The 24827-nt window shown below is 43.2% G+C and overlaps 1 protein-coding gene across 8 annotated transcripts in view; it reads right to left on the reverse strand.

The window, feature by feature from the left end:
* The window catches only part of chd9 (chromodomain helicase DNA binding protein 9), a 67816-nt gene that overhangs the window by 40931 nt on the left and 2058 nt on the right, over positions 1 to 24827 (reverse strand). For 5 of the 8 annotated variants that reach the window (XM_047816684.1, XM_047816692.1, XM_047816689.1 and 2 more), the window contains exon 2: positions 14018 to 15669. In XM_047816684.1, the coding sequence (XP_047672640.1) occupies positions 14018 to 15550 (1533 nt within the window). In that variant the 5' untranslated portion in view covers positions 15551 to 15669. Of the gene's footprint in view, positions 1 to 859; positions 1592 to 9397; positions 9501 to 14017; positions 15670 to 23053; positions 23466 to 24827 lie in introns of those variants that run through there. The other 3 variants (XM_047816674.1, XM_047816698.1, XM_047816696.1) reach the window with 3 other exon arrangements.

A 24827-nucleotide genomic window follows, 5' to 3' on the forward strand; every position in this document is an offset into this window, starting at 1 on the left:
CACACACACACACCATACATACACACACACATTTCAGGGTCAAGGCCGGATTCTGATCTGTGCCTTCACTCTTGTACGTTAAAATCAAGGGAATGAAGGAGAGAAACAATAAGAGGGGGAGGAGGAGGGGAGGGAAATAAACACTAATTCATGTGGAGGATAAACATGGCCTGCATAACGTGAGTCACGTGACACAGAGGGAGAGGGGGAGAGAGAGACTCGTTAATCCATTTTAGGGAAAATTTGAGCAGGAAAGAAAAAATAAAATGGGATATGCAATAACAAGTGGGGGAGGAGGAAGAGGAGGAGGGAGTTAACTGTAAAATAAAAAAAGTAATATGGGACGGAGATAGAGAGAGAATGCACCAAACTGCAGCTGTGTAATACGTCTATAAATAACTGAAATTACAGGCTGCCAGCACTGCAGTGATTCTACCCTCTTCTTCTCCTCCCTGTGCGGCCTACGGAACCCTTTATAACGCGTTATAACACGCGGGGCTCTAATGAATGATACACTGCTCTTACTCTGCGTTAGCACGTCAGCTAGCAGAAATACATGGATAGAGACAGAGAGAGAGACAGAGTGAGTGTGTGTGTGTGTGTGAGAGAGAGAGAGAGAGAGAGAGAGAGAGAGAGAGAGAGAGAACCGGAGAAGTGATGTGTGAGAATCAGTAAAGCACAAATCACCCCGAGCTCGTTATCCTGCCACCCCGAGGCCTCGCTAACCCGCTAATGCTAACGCTACGTTAGCGAGGCGCCATGCTAACACGCTAACTAACTAGCCGCATCCAGGCGCGAACAGTTTAGCACAAGATGGCGGACTTTACGACTCCTCCATCAGCGCTACACAAACACTCACCCGTCCTCTCGGTCTCTTCACCGCCGACATCGTGTTGTCTTTCCCGGTGTGTGTATGTGTGTGCGTGTGTGTGTTTTCCCTTCCTCGGTCTTCCTGGCGCCTCAGAGAGAGAGGGGGAAAAAAAAAAGTCTTGTCCTTCCGCCGGGTTTTTTGTCTCTCCGCTGCACGCGCTCGCTCACTCGCTCGCGCGAGCCCTCCCTCTCTCTGTCTTTTCTCTCCCCTTCCCTCCCCCAGCAGCTCTCTTCACCTCCTCCTCTGCTAGCCGGCCTTCGTGCACTCACTCGCCTTTACAACCGCTGAAAAACGACGAAGCGAAGGCATTAAAACCGAGGACTAACGACCTCACGAGCGCCGCCGCACTCATCCGCCGCTCTCTCATTCTGCCTCGTGCGCTCTCTCTCTTCCTCTCTCTCTCTCTCTCTCTCTGTCTCTGTGTGTGTTTTTCCCTTCGCCCTCACACACACACGGCCTGCACTTTTACACACCGCCGCTTCTTCCTCCCTTTTTGTTTTCCCTTCACATCTCGGATACGAACAAAAAGATCCGCGGCTCCACCTTTTATACACAATGAACCGCTTTTGTTTGGGGTTTTTCCTCTCACGCGCGTGCCTCTTCCTCCCGTCTGTCCGTGGTGAACTGCGGTGAGCGCGGAAAACGGAGCACAGCGAGAAAAGGCGACGCATCAAAATGCATCAGCGTGAATATTAGAGATGTCGTAAAAATTCTCTCTCTCTCTCTCTCTCTCTCTCTCTCTCTCTCTCTCTCTCTTTCTTTCTCTTTCTCTCTCCAGCAGAGGGGGCTATATAAGCATCGCCCTTATGATATTAAACATGCACGAATTAACCCTAAACACACCCGATTGCATCTTGTACATGCATCATGCGTTCGACCTTTTCCTTCAGATCTGTTCCTAATCTTTACACATCCGTCCCTCCATCTGCTGTATATCTATTGCTGTGCACGAGTTGTCCGTTGTCCCTCTGCGCACGTCCGGACAGGACGTGTCCCGGTGTCCTGGGAAACGTGCGCCGCTTTTCCACTACAGACAGAACGCTATAATAAAGGGCAGGTGCAGATCAGTGTTATTTAAAGGCTGGGTGATGATAATACGTCCTCGTTACCTCGATATAACGTCGCACGCCGCCGTTCTGAGAAACCGTGTGCATGATTACCAGTTTTTTTTTCTTTTAAATATAACCTCTGAAAGCAGATCGAGTTCAGATATGCAGACCAGAAACGTTACAGCTTCTTGTCTCCCTGTTCTATGTAAATTAATCTGAGTGAATTAAGAAAGTGTTTGTATGTAAATTTTAAGTAAAACAGACAGATGGCAGCTTCCCCTCCATTCATCCCTCTATCCTCTGGCCTTGCTGTCAGGACATTAGAGATGAGATATTCTCTCTCTCTCTCCTATCAATCGCAGAGACACAGATTATGGGTTACGCATGAGTAAGGGAACCGAGATCACTTTCCTCTGAATGTTACACAGCCACGTAAAGCAGCATGAGCAGCAGTTTGAAAAGGTATGGTTGGAAACACGGTGTTAGCCGCCTTCGTTTGGTAGCTGTCGCAGGACGTGGGAACCAATGGGCCAAGAGAAGATGACAGAAAGAGAATCAGACAGAGGAGAATGAATAAATAAAAAGAATTTGCTTTTGTTGCTCGTTGCTGTGTAAGATGCGGCTATTTTGAGCGTGAGGGGGCGGGGCTTCCTGGAGTGTCGATTTTTAAAACACCTACACAATTGTCAATCATCCCGGATTGTTATTGTTGATTCGTTCATGTGGAGGAAAATAAATCTATTCTCACTGCGGTAAAAGGTTTATAGATCGGGGTAACTTTTTATGTTAGTATAAATTAAACCTCCGTTTCAGAGCTACTATACGGTGGGCGGGGCTAATTCTGTTCATCCACACTGTCTGTATGTGGGGAAAATCTGAAAATTTACAAACTATGAGAACGCAGACGGACACCGAGGTATCATTCAAAGGTGTCCGTCTGTCAATGACGCTCCTTTCTGATGCTTCTGCTGGTGTATTATGTTTGTTTGTTTTTGGCACAGCGGTGTTAAGAATCCAAGCGGCGATGCCGTACCTGAAATTATTTATGCTTTAAAGTAGAATCTGAAAGCGTTATCTTTACACAAAAGACTACAAGCTACCGCTTATCTAAATTCAGACGGAGATCACGATAGCTCGATCGATCTTGGCTATCTTTTAAAGATACAATAAAAAACTCTACAGCTCATGGAGATGATAGTGAAGCTTTAACTGTCTAGAAGTCTAGTCCTGCTGGTTACTAATACCTTTGCCTTAAATACCCCTGAAATATACCCCTGAAATATATCCCGAACAAGAAAGAAGCTATCGAAGAAAGATTATTTCGGACATTTGACCTTGCCATGACCTTGACCCTGTTTGGATCGGGTCCAAAATCTAATAAGCTAATCTGCTGGTTAAGATTCTAAATTCTATATAAATCCTAGAAACGTTCTGGTTTTTGTGATAGGTTGCAGCGGGCAGACACTTGGACCGACGGTCGAAGGGACGTGCGGACGTCCTGAAAACATGCCTCTTCCCCATCTAGTGGCAGAAGCATGACCGTTAAATCACGGTTTTTAACAGAGGATAATGTTCGCAACAGCCATAATGTGTAGATAAATGAATGGAAATAAACATGAGGAAAAAGAAAGAAAGAAAGAAAGAAAGAAAGAAAGAAAGAAAGAAAAATGTTCACCACAGGGGAAAAAACAGGGGGAAGCTACAACACTGAAACGCATGCAGTGTGCATACACACACAAACACACACACACACACACACACACACACACACTCTCTCTTTCAGAGTCTGTCTGTGTCGGGGGGGGGGGGGGGGGGCAGTAATGTGCTGGCAGTGAACAGCAGGGGGAACAGACACATGCTGACACAATCACGTGGCCTAAATGGCACAGGCTCCATGGCAACCAAACAGTTAATATGCAAATGAGAAGAAGTAGCTGTGCTTCCACAGGGGGAGGGGTTTGGCTAAAAGGGGCGGGGCTATCTCACCAGAACAAACAAGAGAGAGAGAGAAAAACCCCAAGAGATAGAAACATACAGAGAAACATGAGGAGAGATAAAAACGGTACCTTGGGTTTATCGATCTGTCCGATTATTACCGATTATTAATAAGTTTCCTCTCCTCTCCTCTCCTTATACTTCCTGATTGATCGGTCTCTAGTTTTGTGTTTTTGTGTTAGGTTCCTAACACGTCCTACATCCGTACGAGCCGTTGCAAGAAGGTTTGGTGAGTCTCCCTGCGTGAGAGCATGGAGGAGATACACAAGGAGACCTGGACAGGGCTGTATAGAAGGGGAACAGACACCAGGAAGACAGGTTCGCGCTAAGTACAGACATGTAAGAGTACGGAGAGTCCCTGAGGAACGTTATGCTGTCTGCAACATCATCCGGGTCCCTGATGGACTCGAAGTGTTTCACAAAGCTCCATGATCCAGCCAGCGGTACCCTTATTGTCAGACTTTACTCTGGTTCAAAATGTTCTGGGTTCCTCCTGGTGCACGACCATATGACCAGAAGGTGTAGGCAGTTTCTAGATGACGAAGGCACTGATGCTATTAACTGACCGTCACGTCAGACCCTGAATCCAACTCAATACCTCTGGGATGCTATGAATCTGAAGCATCCGAAGCCAACAAGTGGCAGCACAGACTTTCCAGGTTATCACTAATGTCCCATATCCCCTGGGACACCATCCGCCATCTCATCAGGAGCTGTCGGGACTGCATACAGGCACATGGAGCCTGTACGCTCTACTGACCTCATATACATATATATATATTTATTTATATGTATGATATTCTTATGAAATGTACAAGAGCTGAGTCTTATAATGCATGCACGTCTGTTCACTCGATTTCTCCAGTTCTGCTAGAACTATTCGCACTAATGTGACATGAACATACATATACAGACAGCGTTATCTGAGGATATACGGTGTGCTAGTTAACCTAATATAGATTAGCGTGCCATGAGCTGCAGAGAAAGATTAGGCTCCATAATTAGGACTGGAGCTGTGGGCTAATGTGGAGTTATAGTGTGCTGAGAAGAGCTACAGAGAGATAGGGAGAGCGAGAAAGAGAGGGAGTGCGAGAGAGAGAGAGTGCACGAGAGAGAGATGAGCACAATCTGATTAATGAAACAGGACATGATGTGTAGCAGTGTTTCCTGAACCCATTAAACATAGCAGCAGCTATTAATGACCCGTAGAAGACAGAACACTGGCAACCCAAGCCCCCAGCGAGGCCCTTTCCATCACATACACACAGAGTGGAGTATCAGCTAGCACAGCTCTCTAGAGAGGCCTTTACTAACATATGCGCACGCGCGCACACACACACACACACACACACAGCAGAGTAGAGCAACAATAATTACAGCTCACTTGAGAGACCTCTCCATCACACACACAAATATACATCATACTAACTTCCACTGATAAGTATTAATGATCATCATCATTGCTATCACTCCCTATAACTAAAAGCTAAAGGAAAGTGATATGACAGTGAAAATGAAATATTTCAGATTTTATATATATATATATATATATATATATATATATATATATATATATATATATAAAAAGCTCCAGCTGTGTTAAAAAAAGAAAAACAGCAAAAAATGTTCACACAGGGTCAAAACTGTCAGATAATCCTCTCCATCCAGGGACATTCTGTCCTTACGGAGATATAAACACACACACACACATACTCTTGATAGAGCATCAGTAAGCACACTGTAAGAGTGCACAGTTCTCTTGAGAGACCTTTCCAGCGTATGCACATGAACACGAGTAGCGCTTCGGCTAGCTTGTTTTCTTAAAGACACTCACCGAACACACACACACACGCACGCACACACACACACCATGACTTGAAGCGGTGGATTCCAAAGCATCAGTGTTCAACTACCAGACACTTTCAGGGATTCTTTGCACTGTTTTAATTCTTAATGGAAAAGAAATGGTGCTTGTCGAGAACTGTGTAGTTCAGATCCGAGAGTGAACCTCTCTGAGGTTATGAACGTACTGTTAATAAAAAGGCAGAAGTGCATAAAAGAACAGTATTGTTGTGGAAAGAGGCAAACAAGTCACTGATACTGATGTCTAACGGTTTTGAATCGTGAGAACACTCATTTTGTCTCCTTCTCTGCCACTTCTGAAACCGCAGGCCGCACAGCGTCGATCGTCGCGAACGTCCTTAAAAAGATTTCCTTCAATAGTCAAAACATTCACGCTGCTATGCCCACATCTGCCTCAGTTATCACGCAGAGTGACCATTTATTTATCTATTTATCTATTTATTTATTTATTTATTTATTTATTTATAATAAAAATGGCTCAATATACAAATAATCACAGGTTTTATGTTTTTTTTTTTCCTTCTATTTTAAAAGGGTGCCAACAATTCTTCACGGCACAACAAGTGGCATTAAATAGCAGCCTGGCATGTTTCAATATTAGATTTTTTTCTTTATCCACTTCCTGTAGCGAGATCAAACAGGTGCCACATGGGATCTACATATAGGCCCACAACCTACGCTCCACTTATCATGGTGAGATCACCATCACTCTCAGAGTTTCTGAACCACGCATGCAAATGTGCAGAGTCACCGGGTGCCAAAACTTTTGTCTCCCTTTCTCACAGGGAACGTCCACCCACCTGTGGCCTTCTGTGACCTCCTGTGAACTTCTATAACTGTCGATACGGTGGAGCAGACGAGTCCTCCTCTCTGATTGGTTATGAGGCGTCGATTAAGAGTTCTGCATGTAAAATCGAATCACAGGGTTACGTCGATTTGCTTGTGCTGTTCCAGGAAAATAAATACGTTAACTTTTTTTTTCCTGATGCTGTTTACAAAAAAAAAAAAGTTTTTCAATTAATAGTTAAAAGGTGGGGTCTCCGTTGTTTGAGAAATGCTTCAGAAAACTGAGTCGGGCCGCCAAACAAAACAAATACAAAACAAACGTGTAGCCAATGAGCAGAAAGGGGCGTGTCTTGTCAATATGCGTCAGAGAGAGTGTTCAGTGCGCATGTGTGACATTATCAGGAAGCTGTTTTAACATTGACATGGAGGATAAAAACAAAGAAAGAAAGCGAAGAAAGGCTTACGATAAGGCAAGAAGTAGGACGTGTTAATATAGGATCAGCTTTCCAGCGCTGGAGAGAACTGAAGGAGCAGGAAGTTGGCCACATATTCACAGGTTGGAGTTTCCCGAGTCAATAACTCCTGAGCTAAACGCTGTTACTACACAAATAACACCTCTTTTCTATCGTAGTAATGTAGAGAGGCAGCTACAACCGCGTTTTGTGTTGTAACAGCGTTTAGCTCAGGAGTTATATACTCGGGAAACTCCAATCTGTGATTATGCGGCCGACTTTACGTAAGACGCCGAGGCGCTTTTTTCCTTCTCGATAGGTGAGTAACGTTGGTTTTGCTTTGTTACACAGAACTAATTTATGCCTTTGTCCATGTTTACATGATTATGCTTGTGTGTCATTTTTGCTTGTTTGTTTATCTGCAGTCGTATTGTTCTGACATTTCTTTCCATTATTTGCCTGGGATATGTATGTATATGTGGGCGGAGCTATCGATACAGGGGTGGGATCCATTTGGGTTAGGGGCGTGTTTGTTTTAGTGATTTCAAATGTCAACATTGGCTTTCAAAACAACGGACACCCCACCTTTAAATTTAATCAGTGACTTAGAACAGATTGTTCTATGATCTAAACCTGTTTCTATTTAAAAAAATAAAACGAGCTACAACTGATGCTTTTTTGTGAGGATAGTGTTTATTTGTTTATTTATTTAACACTTTTGGAAGGAGTCTCTGGTGTCAGATTTGTAAAGCTTCCTGTGTTTTCAGGATCGAGGATATTGCGCTTTCTTAGTTTCTCTGCATCGTGCTTCAATGTTTACGATCGTTTTTGTGAGCTCTGATCCGACGGCGGCTGCTGTGGTCTAAGTGATAACGGGAAGTAAGCGGATTTGCAGAAGTTACATAAAGTACGTCTAGCGTGCTACAGGGATGACCTATTTCCGTAGGCTGACCCTGAAGTTAGCATCATTGGCATCACGTTTAAATTTTAGCTGCTTACAAACGAGAACTTGGAGCATCTCGGAGAGCAGAAACGGGTTTGATAGCAACATTTACTTTGGAGATATAAACATTTATGTGGACAAAAAGATCCCTTTTTGGTTTATTTGGATGTTTTCTCTGAACATATTGAAGCTAGTCGGCTTGAGAAACAGAAATACTTCTGAAACGCTACAAATGATTAAAGCCCTGAGTGTTTACATTCATATTAGCTTCACGTTAACGCTGCCGTGGTGTGAGACGTGACGAAGACGTACGGTACTGAACACGACGCGACGAAAACAAGCCAATTTTTTGGCCTCTGGGGGGAAAAAAAAGGAGTTAAAATCATGATCCCTGATAAGGATCCACTGTCTCTCCATGTAGACAAATCTGAATGAATGAACAATTGGAACAAGAGAGTGTTATTAATATAAAGACAACCAGACTGTTGTAGATAGTAGTTTTGCTGTCTGCTTTGTCCTTTACATATTCATAGTGTTTTTCAAATATATTTTCACAAACGCTTCTTAATATGAACAAAAAAATAAATAAATAAGAAAACAACCACCTCCATTTTGTGCCTCATGTTGAGTAAAATATTAACGCATCAAATGGAAGACACTGGAAAAACGAGTAGGTCGACAGGATGAAAATGCAGCAGCGTTACGCGTTAACGTTTAGCACGTTAGACGGGAGCTTTTTAATGCGTGTTGTTAATTTCTCTAAACAAAACCCAGAGCCATGACGAGAGCCACGGCAACGAATAGAAACTCCAGCGACTACCTGAAAAACCTGTTGACTGTGTAACCAATCGGTGAGCGACTCTCACACACGCGCCTGCGCACGCGCACACACACACACACACACGAGCACCTGGCATTCAGTAGGTAACGACAGAAAGATAAGAAACATAATATGCAAATCAGCGCTAAGTGTTTTACTCATGAACAGCCAAATGTATATACATATTTGTAATGAAGATATTACCCCACAACACACACACACACAATGTATGAAAACTGAGATTTTTATATATTTTACACTCAGACTAAAGTTACAGAACTTGCTGCCATGTGTCTTATCGCTCTGGAGTGTGAAGGGTTAACATGCTGCCACGGAAGGAGGGCAGATTGTGTCATCACCCAAAACGTCTACCATCTTTACCCCCTCCCCTCAAATGCGCTAAATCTGGCTGGCTAACAGATACACACACACACACACACACTCACACATTCTCACACACACATATTCACTCTCTCTCTCTCTCTCTCTCTCTCTCTCACACACACACACACACACACACACACTGTTTTTTATTTTTAAATCTAATAATCTTCAAGTTTTTTGTTTATTCATTTGTTTTTAAAAGCAGAAGAGAGACAGTGTCGGATTTTAACCTACTGTTCAGTTTGATCTGGCTCCCTTCCCATGTGCCCTAAGTGTGGTCCAACGCCAAGTCAGCTGGCCCCTCCTTCTCTCTCTCTCTCTCTCTCTCTCTCTCTCTCTCTCTCTCTCGCTCTCCCTCCCTCCCCTTCCTTTCCCCATATGCTGCTCTACACCACTTCCTGTTGATCTTTAACCTTGCAGGCTCCTCCCAGTGTTCTTTACCTACAACAGATCTCAGATCAGCAGATCATCTTCCCACCCACTAGAAATTACTATCTATGGACCAGACACACACACACACACACACACACACACACACACCAGCAGGGGTGTGTGTGTGTGTGTGTGTGAGTGAGAGTGTATGTGTGTGTGAGTGTGTTTGTGACTGACAGAGTGTCACGTTACAGTTCTGGTCTCTGGGTTTCGCCTGTCAGACTGAGTGAGTTATATAAACCTCACTGTGACAGGGTCAGGAAGCAACAAAGACAGCGATTCAACACAAGCCTCTCTCTCACACACACACACACACACACACACACACACACACACGTCAACAGGCGTATAAACACCCAGATCGCATGCGCTCAACAAGTTCTCCACACTTCATGCAGCTGTAAGTAGGAGGGGAAAAAAACTCAAGTTGGAATCAGTGAAGCCTAAAAGAAGCACTTGTGGGTTTTTTCCCCCTTCTGCTCCATCTCATTCACACGCACACACACGCACACACACTCACGCACGCTCACGCACACACACTCACACGCTCACGCACGCTCACACACACATACAGGCACTCACACTCACAAGCACTCACACTCACAAGCACGCACACTCACAAGCACGCACACTCACAAGCACGCACACTCACAAGCACGCACACTCACAAGCACGCACACGCACACACACTCACACGCACACGCACATGCACACTCACAAGCACACTCACAAGCACGCACACTCACAAGCACGCACACTCACAAGCACGCACACTCACACGCACACTCACAAGCACACTCACAAGCACGCACACTCACAAGCACACTCACAAGCACGCACACTCACAAGCACACTCACAAGCACGCACACTCACAAGCACACTCACTCACAAGCACACTCACACTATGTACATCTGGAATCATGAATCACATTTTCTAATTCAGCGGGGAGAAGCTGGCATAATTACACAGCAACAAGAAGAAAAGTAATAAATTACAACACTATATAATGATATGATATTTTATTAATGTCGTAGACTACATGGCTGGAAAATTCTGTTTTGAATACCTTTCGAACACAAGGCCAAACGCAGTTTGTATAAAATTATATACATATGACTTAATTACGGGACACGAGAGACACAGACGTCTTCAGGACGTTTTTTTTTTGGAGTTCCTCGATAATTAGACAAGCGATTTATTAAGTCTTATGACTGTTTGTATCTGCAATAAGTACTTTTTTTTTTTACATAATTAGCAAATAAATAATAATCGGTAAAAAAAAATCTGCGATATTGGAGGAGTAATTAATTGCTGCTATATTATGCTTTATACAAATAAACTTGGCTTTGTATTAAGCTGCTGTGCTTTGTCATTACTAAATATGTCGCCAGTAAAATAGTATGAAATGTGTGTTTACATCTACGATCACAGACAAAAAAATAAATAAAAAAACAAGACACAAGAGGAAGGAGGAAAGAAGAAAGAAAAAAGAGGAAAGAGGCGAGAGGAAAGAGATAAGAGGCGAAAGCATCTCTTCACTCATACCGCCATGCTCTAAAAATCAAAACGCGAGTCTGGTCTTGAGTGTGAAAGATATTTGACTTCACAGATGTGAAAAGATTACATCAGCACTTCAGTTGAGGTTGCAGGGTTAAACGTCAGAGGTTTTAAGAGCAGGGTAGATCGTAAGCAGTCTGATGTTACACAACCCTCTGCCACCAGCAGCACTTAACTGCTTATAAAAATGATGGATATGAAAGACTATCGCTTTCCCCGTCACCGCCGAGGTCACGTTTTGGCCTGGGACTCTTGAGCCGCTACATTTATGACTAATCGGCAGGAAACCGACGGCAGAACCTTAAAAAAAATGAAAGCTTTTGATACAGAATCCGTCATTGTACGGCAGCGAGAGCTCGGTATGCGAGAGCTCCTATACTGTATATAGGTACAGGAGCTACATGTGAGCTAAACTTAGCCAGTGAACTATGACACCTATGTACATATACAGATATAGGCAGCAGAGCAATACCCAGGGTAAAGCTACAAACATTAAACTTCCACCAGTCGGTCATCGCTAATTAATCGTTTACATAGCGTGAGCGTAGGCTTGTACGTATAGAGGAAGTGCGGCGACGTTTCGCTCAGATGTTGTTAGGGAAAGACTTCGTGTGACTGATGATACGCTGCAACGCTGAACGTGAACTACAGCTCTATGGGCACTACATACGCCGTCAACACAGGAGTGGGCTGTGTAAATGAACACACAATCGAGGTTGCGTTAATTCGGCGCGGTTTACTTGGCGCTAAAAAACATCCTGCGTCCGAACACGCATGAAGGTGCAGATCCTGAAGCTCCCGTTCATGAGTAAAGTACCGGATAGAAACACGGAGTCAATTTCTTCCTCTTTCTCTCTGCTCGTCTGAGTGTGACGGACTCGCGTTGTCCGTCTGTCGGCCCTCTGCACTCCGTTGCACACGAATAGCGCCGTCTAACCTTCATCTACTCTCTCGCTCTCCGTCTCCCTCGCACAACAGGAAGTCACTGAATCCGTACATCCTGCCTAAGCTTTAATTAAGGACCCTTGAGGACAAACAAATTAACTCAGCAGGCCTTCTGCTTATGTGTCAGTCTGCTCTATGACTGCCTTTTTTTTATCATTAGCATTATCATTATTACTATTAGTAGCAATAGAATAGAACTGAATCAGGTAAAATTCTACTCGTCGTAGTTGCGGTGAAAAGCTTAGTAGTGTTTAAAGCATAAAATACTGAAGGGTATCAGCATCAGTATTGACAAATCTAATAATAATAAATAATTATTATTAAAACATTATATAGCTTTCCTAAACCTGACTGCTTTACATGGTGAAGTAAAAAAACAAAAAAAAAACAAGAAGAAATAGAGTTCAAAGGTAAAAAGTCATAAAAAATAGCAAATTAGGCAAATAATTGTGTTCTACATAATAGCACTGTGAATTTAAATAAATAAATAAATAAATAAATAAATAAATAAATAAAACATTTACAAAAATTAACAAAAACGTTGAAAAGAACAATGAAATATGGTATAAAACTGAAAAAAACAAGAAAGAAAGAATATTATGGTGACCGATGTGTGTGTAGGGTTACCAGATTATGGGTGTGCTTGGGTACAGAGCAATAGGACAAGGTGTTCATGCATGAGTGCAAGAAGAGTTGTGTGTACTGGCAAATTAGGTGTGTGTGTGCGTGCGTGTGTGTAGGGGGGGTAAACCTGGCAAGCACTGTGTGAGAGTGTGTGTGTGGTAAACCTGGCAAGCACTGTGTGTGAGTGTGTGTGTGTGTGTGTGTGTGTGTGTGTGTGTGTGTGAGTGTGTGTGTGTGTGTGTGTGTGTGTGTGTGCGCGTGTGAGAGTGTGTGCGTGAGGCAGCTGAACCTCTGAGCCTTGGCTCTCTGTGTCAAGCACAAGCCTGTGGGGAAACTGAGGTTGTTGCGTCATCAGAGAGAGAGAGAGAGAGAGAGAGAGAGAGAGAGAAAATGAGAGACACTTCTGACATTAGAACTAAGGATTGCCTCCAGCAGGGCTGGTTAACAGCATTTCCTCCCACCCCCACCTTCCTCTTTCTTTCTCCACTTCATCCTCTGCTTGTCTTCACCGATTCTCTCCATCCCCCCCTCAACAAGTCCACCCGATGAGTCCACCACCCACAAACACGAACAAACATTCAGCTGCATAAGCACTAATACAAACAACCCCCCGCTCTCCAACCCTCGGGAGTGCGTGTTGTTGTGGTAGCCGACGGCCGGCCTGACCGACATCTTGTTATAGCCTTAAGCATGCTTAACCCACGTAAGTCCTGAGCACACGGCTGCCACTCTTAATCAGCTGCTAGCTGGACTGTCTGAAAACCTCCTCGAGGGCCAGGATTCGCAGGAGTCCTCTTTCTGATATTCCATTTCTCTTTCCTTCAGCTGTCTTTTTAAAATACCTTTACTTTGCAGTTAAAACTCTTGTTTCTCTCCGATATAAATCTATACTCCTTTTTTAGGAGTATTTATCCTTTATTAAACTGCGCCTTCGGCCAAAGGTGTATAAAGAACCTTACGGCAAAGTTTGTAATAGAGAGCTAGACCCTGGGGGGAAAAAAAAAACCCACCGGTTTCTAGCATGATCCACTGAAAACCACAGCCAAAAAACATCCGTCAGCAAAATGATGATATCTATATCCTGAAAAAATCTTGACGTATTTTCAGTACTATGCCGCGACACCCTGCTCTGGTTACTTTATAATAATAATAAAAAAAAATAATAATAAAAAAAAAACACAGATTATCAGCAAAACTGATCCCGAAGTAAATCACGACATCATTTCTATTAAGAATATAAAGTCGACCCTTCGAGAGTTGCTTTAAACGTAAATATTAGTACCGATGATCTTACCTGTGCCTTATAATGCAAAGTTAGTGAACCCTTAAAATCCACATCTTCGTCTCCTTTCAAATCGTTTACCGCTTTCCCTCTTGGTTCTTCGTCGTGTCTTCCGTTGTTCCAGACGGACGTCTCCTCCTGAACAAAAGCTTCGAGCTCGGGCAGCAGCTCTTCTTCCAGGATATTATGTCCTTCTCCTATTGCCCCGATGCCTCCGTGCTGATGATCGAGCAATGAGACGTCGTCCAGACCCTGAAACCCGCTGCCGGTGACGCCGTGATTGTTTTGAGTCTCGTGTAAGAAAGGACCGTTTGCTGCATTGAACGAAGCTAAACCTTCTGAGAAAATCTCAGGAGCCCCGTAAGCATCCGGGACCGGTTTAGAAGGCTGCAGGCTACGAAAAGGACACTCCTGAGGATGGTTTCCAGGAACCTGGACCTGGGTCCCCTTTTGCCGTTGTTCCATTAAAGGATCCGCCATGAACAAGCAGCTGGAATTACGGGGAACGTTTTCAGAACCAGGTGGCATGGTGCTGCGAGGCTGTGATGAAGTGACGACAGGCGGGGGCTGCCCAGGAAATGAATACTGAGAGGAAGGGTAAGATGATGCCATACTGGCTGAGCAGGAAGACAGGGTATAGGCTGCAGGTGAAGACTGTACATGGTACCCGAGATTACTTTCCTCTGTCACAGGAACGCCATGGAACCTTTGGACCGTTTGTGCCATCTCGAACCCACTTTGTTGCTGAGATGTTGCAGCAATCATCGGGACATTAAGGTAAGACTTGGACTGTGGATCAACACCTGGATGAAAAGGGCTTCCCTCTGAATTAATTGCGCCGTGGTGACCTTGGTGGGACGTGACGTTTCCTTGATAGTAGAAGTTGCTATGGTCTGGATAGCTCTTTGGACGTAAAGTATGGGGGTTAATTTGTTGGTGGGGCATCTGATGCTGAGCTGACAGCTGATGCTGGCTCAAAACTTGCTGACCCTGTTGAAGGTGTGGATGCTGCTGATTGAACTGATGTTGATGACGTTGGCCTTGACGATGCTGAAACTGTTCTTGAAACTGTTGCTGACGCAGATGTTCTTTGTGCCGCTGCTGCTGCTGCTGTTGAATCTGCTGATGCTGCAGCCGCTGCTGGTGGTAGGCATTTGCTCTGCGTTCCCCCCATATAGGACTGGTGCTGGGATACAGTCCGTTAGTCTGAGGTGCTTGATTCATGGTTGGGTCTTGAAAATGGGACTGCTTGTTAATGAAGACGCCCCCGACGCTGCCGTCTCCTCCTCCTTGGTTAGGAAAAGACTGTGTCATGGATGTCTGGGCTTTCATTCCGTCAAACTGCCCTATCTGTTGATGGTAGTCTACCCCATGCTGGTTAGCAGATGGCATAGAACCTGCCACCATTCCAGGGTGTTTCTCAGGATCCACTGCATTGAGCTGCAGAGGGTCAAACCCTGAGCCAAGATCCAGCTCATCTGCCAAAGAAACATGGCCTGAGTCAAAACAATCCTCGAAAAGGTTGGAGTCACCAAAGTAGTCCATTATGCAATCAGTTGGAAGTGTTGCATAGACGTTTGGCTTCTACACTGTGTCCATGTGACAGGACTGCCAGGTTCATTGTCCTACTGTCGGGCGTCAGGACGCGTCCATCGCAAACCAGTCTGTGCAGAGAGAGAGAAAAAATATATAACTTGAACATACTAAACACCGTTAGCCAGTCGTTAAGAGAGATTCTGGTGACCCAAGCTACAATCCTATACTAACAGCAAAGCATTATGAATATTTAAGCGAGCGGGAGAACTATGGCACGTACACTCAATGGCGAAAGTTTGATTTTAAAATAAATTATTTGACATTGGTGGGGACAACATTCCCCGTATTTTGTGCATAAAACTGTTGTTATAAGAATACTTTCTTCCTCACATACCGGTAGCCTGCATAATCACGTTGCATATTGCTTCATACAACGGAATATAGCTGCAGCCGACCTCAACACATTAGCGAGAAAGACAAAGCCAATCAAACAGCGACATGGGTTAGAGAGGCGGGACTCAAAAAAGGCAAAGGCCAATCATTTTAGAGAGTTGAGCTACAGAGGCGGGATTCATTGCAGGGGGTAGATCTGTTAACCGTTTGTGTTCCACAAGTTGCGTTATTTTTTACAGAACGCCGTTGTAAAATATTTTCATCTTATTTAACGATTCCTGGATAAATGTTAAATGAAATAAGTAAAAAAGCACAAGACACAGATGGATATCAGTGGTTATGTATAAATATATATAGGCTTGGTCGAATTATCGCTAGGGACAATTGAGTGTTCCTTGCATATTGGTAGGGACATGTCCCTACCGTCCCTACCGTCCCTACCCAAATCGGTGCCCTTGCGTACACTCATGGCAGCTTGCGTGGCGTTACATAATTAGGTTAAATGTAAGCGCTTAACGGTTGACACAGAATTCAAATGAATGACTTACATTGTGGTAAAAATAAAACTCAGCACTCCCCCGACCCTCCTACAAGCAAGTCACAGTGTGATCTAACCCGTGCTAGATGGGAAACCAGTCAATGAGTCAAAGGAAATTTCATAGTACCTCTGTTATGACTAAGCCGTAGGTTCGGGACACCTTATCAATGAAAACATTACGAGACTACCGACGTGTATTATAACGACTACGGCTAACGACAGAGTCCCTAGACTTGGACGGATATGTTTTTTTCGTGTCCCCTGTGAAGGTCGGTTTGTAGGTGTACCCGTTTTGTTTATGCTCTTTCTTCGGCAAACGGAGCGGCAATAAACAGATACCTTATTAAAAAGAACTTGTACCGTATCTGATGAAGGATAATAATCAGAGGTGATGTGATGAAGCTTAAACATTGATATGATGACCACCGCTAAAGTTGACTGTCTTCCAAACACACCACATCCCAACGTGGTCCGGTTACTTCACAAAAATCTGCCAACAATTACTATTATTATTTATTGAGAAAAAAAAAATACATTTTAAATCGTTCATATTTTGCTCAACAAGTTGGGTATGGTATAACAGATACTACAGATGTTTAGAGAAATTACTAAGCACATCTTCTGTCCGATCGGATTTGAGGATCTGACAGCTTCGTGTCCGTGTGTTTTGAAACAACAATCGATGTTGAAAAGAAACATTTTACTATGCTGTTGACGCGACGGGTGAACGACGTTGTTTGCGATTAGGATCCTATTAGTGTAAATAACTTCACTGTGGAGATAAAGAAAAGATCCCTGTGATACACCTCCAGGTTCTCCAGCACTTCAAGTCCTACACGCTATGAGTGAGTATCTCCACCTCCACCGAGGGAATTAGTAATAAAAGGTGTAGTTGTTGGTGTCTATTATTCGTCCAAGCCTTAAATCCCTGACTTACTGTTGAATGATTCTTCTTATTCGGCACGTTTCTGAGTTCGGGCTATGAGAATTAGATGAAAGGGTCGTAGTTAAAGTGCGGTGAACAGTTAAAGGTGGTTATCTTCAAAGGGAAAAACAAAAACACGTATACGTCACAGGTGTTCGGTATGGTTGCGTGTACACACACACACACACACACACACACACACACACACACACACACACACACACACACACACACACACACACACACACACACACACACACACACACACACACACACACACACACACACACACACAGAGACAGGCTGTCCTGACCAACCCTGGCTGTGGAAGAGGTCAGTCATAACCTGCTGACTCACCACACACACACACACACGCGAACACACACAAACACCACACACACACACACACACACACACAAACACCACACACACACGCACAGTCAAATCCACATAATGCGCACACATCTCAATAAAGCAAAAAAGGTTTAACATTAAATAACTTGACCATTTGTCGTCATTATTTCCGGTTTACTTCTTACTATCGAATTAAAGTTCACCTCAAACTTCAAAACAAATTTAGACGTGTAACATTTCCCAGTTAATGTTTTACAGGGACGCGCCGAATTACTGGTTTAAACACACTTCTATCTGGACTGAACCTGATAACGATTTTCCACGTCTGAAAGTGGGAGATGTGGCGTGTTAGTTAGAACCCTCGGGTTTGTTCGAAAAGCTAAAACATAAGAGCGGTCCTGGGTGGAGGGCTGGCCGGCCAATCGCAGAGAGACCTGGGAGACAAAAAAACAAAAAAAACTCACATCTCGCGCGCAGAACGAACGGCGTTCTGACGAGGGATTTATATTCCTGATGCAGGTGTGGAGCTAAACCTGTCACCAACTCTGGAAATCACACGCTTGCTCAGTCTGTCTCACACACACACACACACACACACACACACACACACACACACACACACACACACACACACACACACACACACACACACACACACACACACACACACACACACACACACACACACACACACACCACCCTCTTTCTCTCTCTCGCTTTCCAGGAAGCGTTTTGCACAACAACCGTAACCTAGTTAACGTCTTTAAAAGGTGCTCTGCCTCGTTACGTGACTAGGGGCCATACGTATGAGAGGAAAATAAAAGAGGGAAAAAAAAATTGAACCTGATACACAACCGATATGTAAGATGCCTGGATTCATGTTTGGGCATTTGAAGAAGAATGAATCACTTTCTGATGAAGGTTAGGGATTTCCCTGTCAAGTCGGGGAACTTCAGACTCAAATCACTGAGTGGTGACTGATACATCACGCTTAAGTTTATAATGTGAGTTTCGTAGCAAAACCATCAATGATGATGACGACAAAATCGTAACTTCGGGTCATTCAACAACAACCACGTGTTAGGATTGAGACGGATGTTTATTGATTGCTTGTTTTTATTTTCTTTACTCTGCTATTTTTACCTGGACAGAAGAAGCCGAATTAGCAGTGTTCGTTTATTTATCTATTTATTTGTGTGTGTTTCGTCTTGCCTTTTTTTCTTCTTCTCCCTTTATATTGTATAGTGCCGGTTTTCTTGTTTTCTGCTAGCTTCCTAAATACGGCCACGTATCGCTTCGTGAGGCATCTAATATCACTGACGGGGTCTCGGTAGACTCGCTGAAGAGGTGGGATGAGCCCCGTGCTACTTTTTATTTAATGTTAACTAGGTTACGGCTGCTTAAAGTGAAGTAAAGTAATACGAGCGGGCTCGCTTGTGATTTCCAGCTTTTTAATCTCACGCCTCTAATTCACAGAGGTAGCGTAAAATACATTACGCTAACAGCTGGTAATAACGAAGGAACGTAATATCCCGTTGATATAAAGTGCGTTTCTCTGTCGTTTTTGGTTCGTACTCTGGTTTTGAAAAATGGGGGTATGATGAAAATTTATAGCATTTTTTGTGCACGACAATCGTTTGAACAAAAAAAAAAAAGAAAAAAGTGTGTGTTTTGTAGACAGACAGAGTGAGTATAAACACAATTTGCCCACGACGAACCACTTGCTACACAATACGAGTTGGTGAATGTGCCATCTAGGACACCGCTCTCTCGTGCTGTATTTGAGGGTGATGTCAAAATTCCCCACCTACATCCAGTAAAAAACACCAAAAATACCCCCTCGACCCCAGCGATTTCACCTCGTGACCATGGGGTAGTTTTCACACACCGAACGGTTCCTTACACGTCTACGGAGTGATGTCGGATCGACGTGGCCACCCAAGCTTTAAACGGTGTGACGTTCCGCTTCGATACCTTTTTCTAAGTCTGAGCTTATACTGACACGGTGTTTGGTAAAAAAATAAAAAAATAATAATAATCTATAACACTGACTGAACTGATCGCTGTTTTTGGGAATCGGTTGAAAAACAATAGGGTTTTTGCTAATGTGAGCTGACTAGCTTGTTGTTAAGCTACTCGTTATTGTATGCTGTTCTTCTTGTGTTGTAATTTAGGTACAAAATATTGTATTTTGGATACACACACAAGAAAAAAAGACTTTTTTTTGTGTCCTTTCCTCTTCTCTAAATATAAACCTTTCCGCAAGCTAAATTCTGGTTGTGTTCGATCTGACTGGTACAGAAATGTACGAAATTTCCTGTTTCGTTTTATTTAGTCTCCGCCTCTAGGGCTGTTATCGTGGGATCCATAGAGTCTGTTATCTTTTGTACCCTTTTCTGACTGAAAGCTTCAGGATCCTGTGGGCTGCGATCTGATTGCCATATGGGTTCAATTCTGCGAAAGCAGGCAGATTTCGGTTACGTTTATTGTTAAAGATGTGGTACGAGAAATTCCTGAAAGGTATGAGGTAGTTTTGTTGTATCTTGCAGCTCGTCATCAACCGCAACTGATGATCATCTTTACAAATTTAAGTCGTTCCGTTTTTTGCTTTTTTTTTTTTTCGTCAGTCTGAGCGTCTATAAATAGAAGAGTTAATCTAACATATATATCTCCTTCCCACCCTAGTAAAGAGATTCAAATGGTACAAACAAACTCAGCACTCAACACTCATTCGACCGCAATCACTCATCCCGAAAGCAGTCAGAAGCGACTTTCTACCCGAGACCTGATCTGAGAACATTGTTTAACGTCTCGGAGCATGAGGCGAGACCCGATTTAAAAATCGACACTCGTTAGTTCCACAACGTGGTAAGTGACTCAGGAAGACGTTTAGTGACATGGTGGGACGATCGTGAAAATGGCGAAATCGAAAGAGATTCGACTTTTAACGTGTTGTTCTGAGTCGTGCTGTTATTCTCTCTCTATCTGTGCTTTAATCTGAGAACCACGATAAGCCGCGAAGGTCAAGAAAATAAAGGGAAATTTTCAGTGTGAAAAACAAACCAAGCAGAGTTTTATTTTAGAGATGTTTTATTTTAAACGCTGTGATGGCGTTTGTCAAGTCAAGTCAAGTCAAGTCAGATGGCCATTTGATGGAAAACATCTAGTAATACCAAAAATGACTAAAATTCTAAAAATTGTTTATTGCTTAAAGAACAAAACAAACAAACAAAAAAAAAAAGTCGGGTCTGATACCGGACACCGTCCAACACCGCGGGACATTACGTGATATAAAACTACTGAGCGCTACCTTGTTAATCAATCGATCCAAGTGATCAAGCAGAGGATCTTCGGCGTCTCCCTAAGGTACAAGTCGCTTAATAAAAACATTAACGGTATATTTATTATAGAAGGTGGGAATCGATGGCGGTATCGTGAGTGGTTAAAAAGGCTGTGAAATGTTTGCGAGTGTAAAATGAGTGTGAAGAGAAAGAGCGGTTCAGCCCAAGCTCACGTATTAACGAATACCGAGAGGCACGAGTTTGCGTTATCGTCATAAAACGGCTACGAGTCCTCAAAGCTATTTGTAACACCAGGGCACTTTTTCATGAACGTTCTTAGTGTAAAGAGTTTCTCCTTGTTACAAATATGGGTGTTTCAAGTGGAAAATTAAAGAGAAGATGAGAGTAAAGATAAAAGTTATCCATACAGTGCATTAAAACTTAAAAGAGCTCATAAGATCAGTTTCTTTATCAGAGGACATCTCTAATATGATCGGTCACGGACGTAATCCCTGCACCATGTAGTCTCAAATACATTAACATAGAGACAAAGTTTAAAAACACTCATATATTAATTTTTTTTTAAACCAATCATGGTCTTCAAAAGAATGCGTTGTACCTAGTAACGGGTTTAGCTCCGCCTCCTCACTCACTCATTTCCTACCGCTTATCCGAACTTCTCGGGTCACGGGGAGCCTGTGCCTATCTCAGGCGTCATCGTGCATCGAGGCAGGATACACCCTGGACGGAGTGCCAACCCATCGCAGGGCACGCACACACTCTCATTCACTCACACACTATGAACAATTTTCCAGAGATGCCAATCAACCTACCATGCATGTCTTTGGACCGGGGGAGGAAACCGGAGTACCCGGAGGAAACCCCCGAGGCACGGGGAGAACATGCAAACTCCACACACACAAGGCGGAGGCGGAAATCGAACCCCGACCCTGAAGGTGTGAAGCTCCGCCTCCTCTCTAAGATAAAATATTTTCCTCTTAAGATACGATTCATAGTTAGACATTTTTTTGCTCTGAGTTCTCTGAGATCATTCTCATGAGTCAAGGGAAGAAGGGCATAATCTCTCTCTCTCTGTTTCTCTCTCTTGTCAATCAAAGCCACTGGCCAATCAGGTGTATCTTGGGGCTCATGTATGCGGAAGACGGCAGACTGCTGTCTTCCTCTCGGTGTGTTAGGACACCAGATGAGCAGCAGCAGTAGTGTGTCTACTCATTCAGGCTCTTTTTTTTTTATATTGTTCCAACTACAAATGTCTCCTTTTAAACTTCTCCCAGTAAAGACACGTTTGTAAGGACTTCCTGAGAGAGGTGTATGTACTGTTGTTCCATACACGTGAACACAACGTACGTCTCTCGGGACGTTCGACGTGCCTCGGCTCTAACCTGCAGAAAATCTGTGGCCATTTTGAAAAATCTCTTCTACTCGATTTGGCGTTAATTTCTGTTCGGTGCAATTTTATGTTTGCCGCTCTTTCTTCTTCTTCATCTTCTTTTTTTATTTTTTTTTTTAACAACGGACGTCGTCTCGACACGGCTTTACAAAAAAATCTAAAAATTCTGAATAAAATGACGAACGTTTAAAATGAAATTTATATTTACGGATAGCGAGATCGTCTGAGTCGACGACGACGAGGGACAAAAGTCCCTGAGTGTAAAATTGTGAAACCCTGAAGGGACATTTGCTCAATTACTCATTTTTTCGACGGAGTGAAGAGTTGGTGAGTGAAAAATTTCCAGGTGACCAACTTGAAGAAGAAACAGAGGAGGAAAAAAAATTCCTACTGAAACCTTAGATAGATAGATAGATAGATAGATAGATAGATAGATAGATAGATAGATAGATAGATAGATAGATAGATAGATAGATAGATAGATAGATAGATAGATAGATCATTTTGAAAATCGACACGGCTATAAAAACAACATTTCATCATTTTTTCGGAGAAACTTCTGAAGGAACTGTTTGAAAAATATCCTGTTACAAAATGATTTCTAACTCACCCTTGTGCTGCGGTTTCATAACATTGTGAAAGTATAAACACAAACGTTGCTACAGGCTTCTTGAAATCCGGTTATCTCCGTTTTCTCACAGTCCACGCTGACAGAGTTTTTTTAAATTCATTCAGAATTCATGTCTTCGATTTTTATTTGACTACAGCAACATGTTGTTGTTGTTGTTGTTAACGGTGCTATCAATGTTGGAACTCTTCCAGTTTTTGCAGGTCGGTGTAACACACTGTGGTTTTTATCTCAATCCCGGCTTGCACGCTCCATTATCGCCCGCCCACACGCGCCGCTTCCAGCCGACCCCGCTTCAGCGGTTGGTCATCACCCTTCTTAAAGCGTACTAACGACTTATCTGTGACAGTCTCCGCCTCGTCCGACACCTTCGCAGCCACAAATACATTCGTCCTGAGTCGCAGATGCACGAGCGCCGATCGCGTGTCTACGGCTGACCTAAAACTCAAGCGCTGTTACTTCACAGCCATGAGGCTTGCAGTGTGACATCATGCTTATAGCAAGAATAATGAAAAGCCATCTATTTTTAGTGAGTTAGAGTCAGTGTGAAAACAGAATGTAACGTAATTCCACATAACAAAATAGAATCTAAACAAAACATGATACTGAAGGAAACATTAATCCAAATTTACATCGTGTTATTAATGAGTAGTGACCTTCGCTGATCATAAGTCCTGTCCTTCTTAATTCTACTTGTTTCTGGAGCGAAGTTCTCGAGTCCGTCCTGCTGCACCGAGGCAGCGTCTAGTGTCTACCAGCAGTCCATCTGATTAACATTAACATATAAGTATGTATAATCCATGTTGGGACAAGACACTCGGTTATATTTTTAGACATCAGTCCAGTGACGCCAGAAAGCTGGGTAGAGTTGAACTGCATGCAAATACGGCGCGGTAGAGACGAGCGCACGAGATCCGTGGCGAAGGTCGCGCGCTGCTTGTCCTTCGTCTCGCATACTACGATACATACTCCTCCTATATGTTCTCCTTTCAGAACGTTTCGTTTTAGCCAACGAGAACGCCGTCAGCAAGAACACCTGCTAAGAGTTCATTATTACCACAGCAACCAGTACCACGAGAGCCTACTGACGTCTTCATAGTACGAGGACTGGAGACTTGGCTGCGTGAACGGAAAATAAACGTTTTTTTTTGTTGTTGTTTTTTTTTTTATTTCCTACGTCAATGACACAAAACCTTTCCAGCTTTGTGTTAAATCTGATGTCTGGAGGGAGCTCTGCGACGGTGACGTTCTCTAGACCGGCCTGAAGACCACCTGTTGAACTGATTATATTAATACAGGTGTAATTAATGTCTATAATGTGGTAGTAGTACTAGTAGTAGTAGTAGTACACCTGGAGTGCTCAGATGATGTCAGACTTTTATCCAAACACCTACAGTAGTTTCTCCCAAAGCTTTGTGTACGTCTGTTAACTTTGACATGTTTTTTCCACTTGTCGTTTATTTACACATATATTACAATAATAATAAGAAGAAGAAGCAGCAGAAGTATGAGATCGGACACTTTAGGTCCTGTGTTTTAACATCGAAACATCTAATTTCACCTCAAAATATTGATCTTTTGTCTGGTGAATCTTAATTTACTGCCATCATATTAACAGATATTCAGCTTGAACGGTTCGTTAATTATTAACGTCGTTATTATTGCGACTGCGTTGTTCTCACGTCGTTTACGACGTCTGTGAGTGAAGTTTATTGAAACCGCGCCGGCTTCGTTTAGTTAATGTTACTGGGAAGAA

This window comes from Tachysurus fulvidraco, chromosome 1 (genome assembly GCF_022655615.1).
Source record: "Tachysurus fulvidraco isolate hzauxx_2018 chromosome 1, HZAU_PFXX_2.0, whole genome shotgun sequence".
NCBI classification, from domain to species: domain Eukaryota; kingdom Metazoa; phylum Chordata; class Actinopteri; order Siluriformes; family Bagridae; genus Tachysurus; species Tachysurus fulvidraco.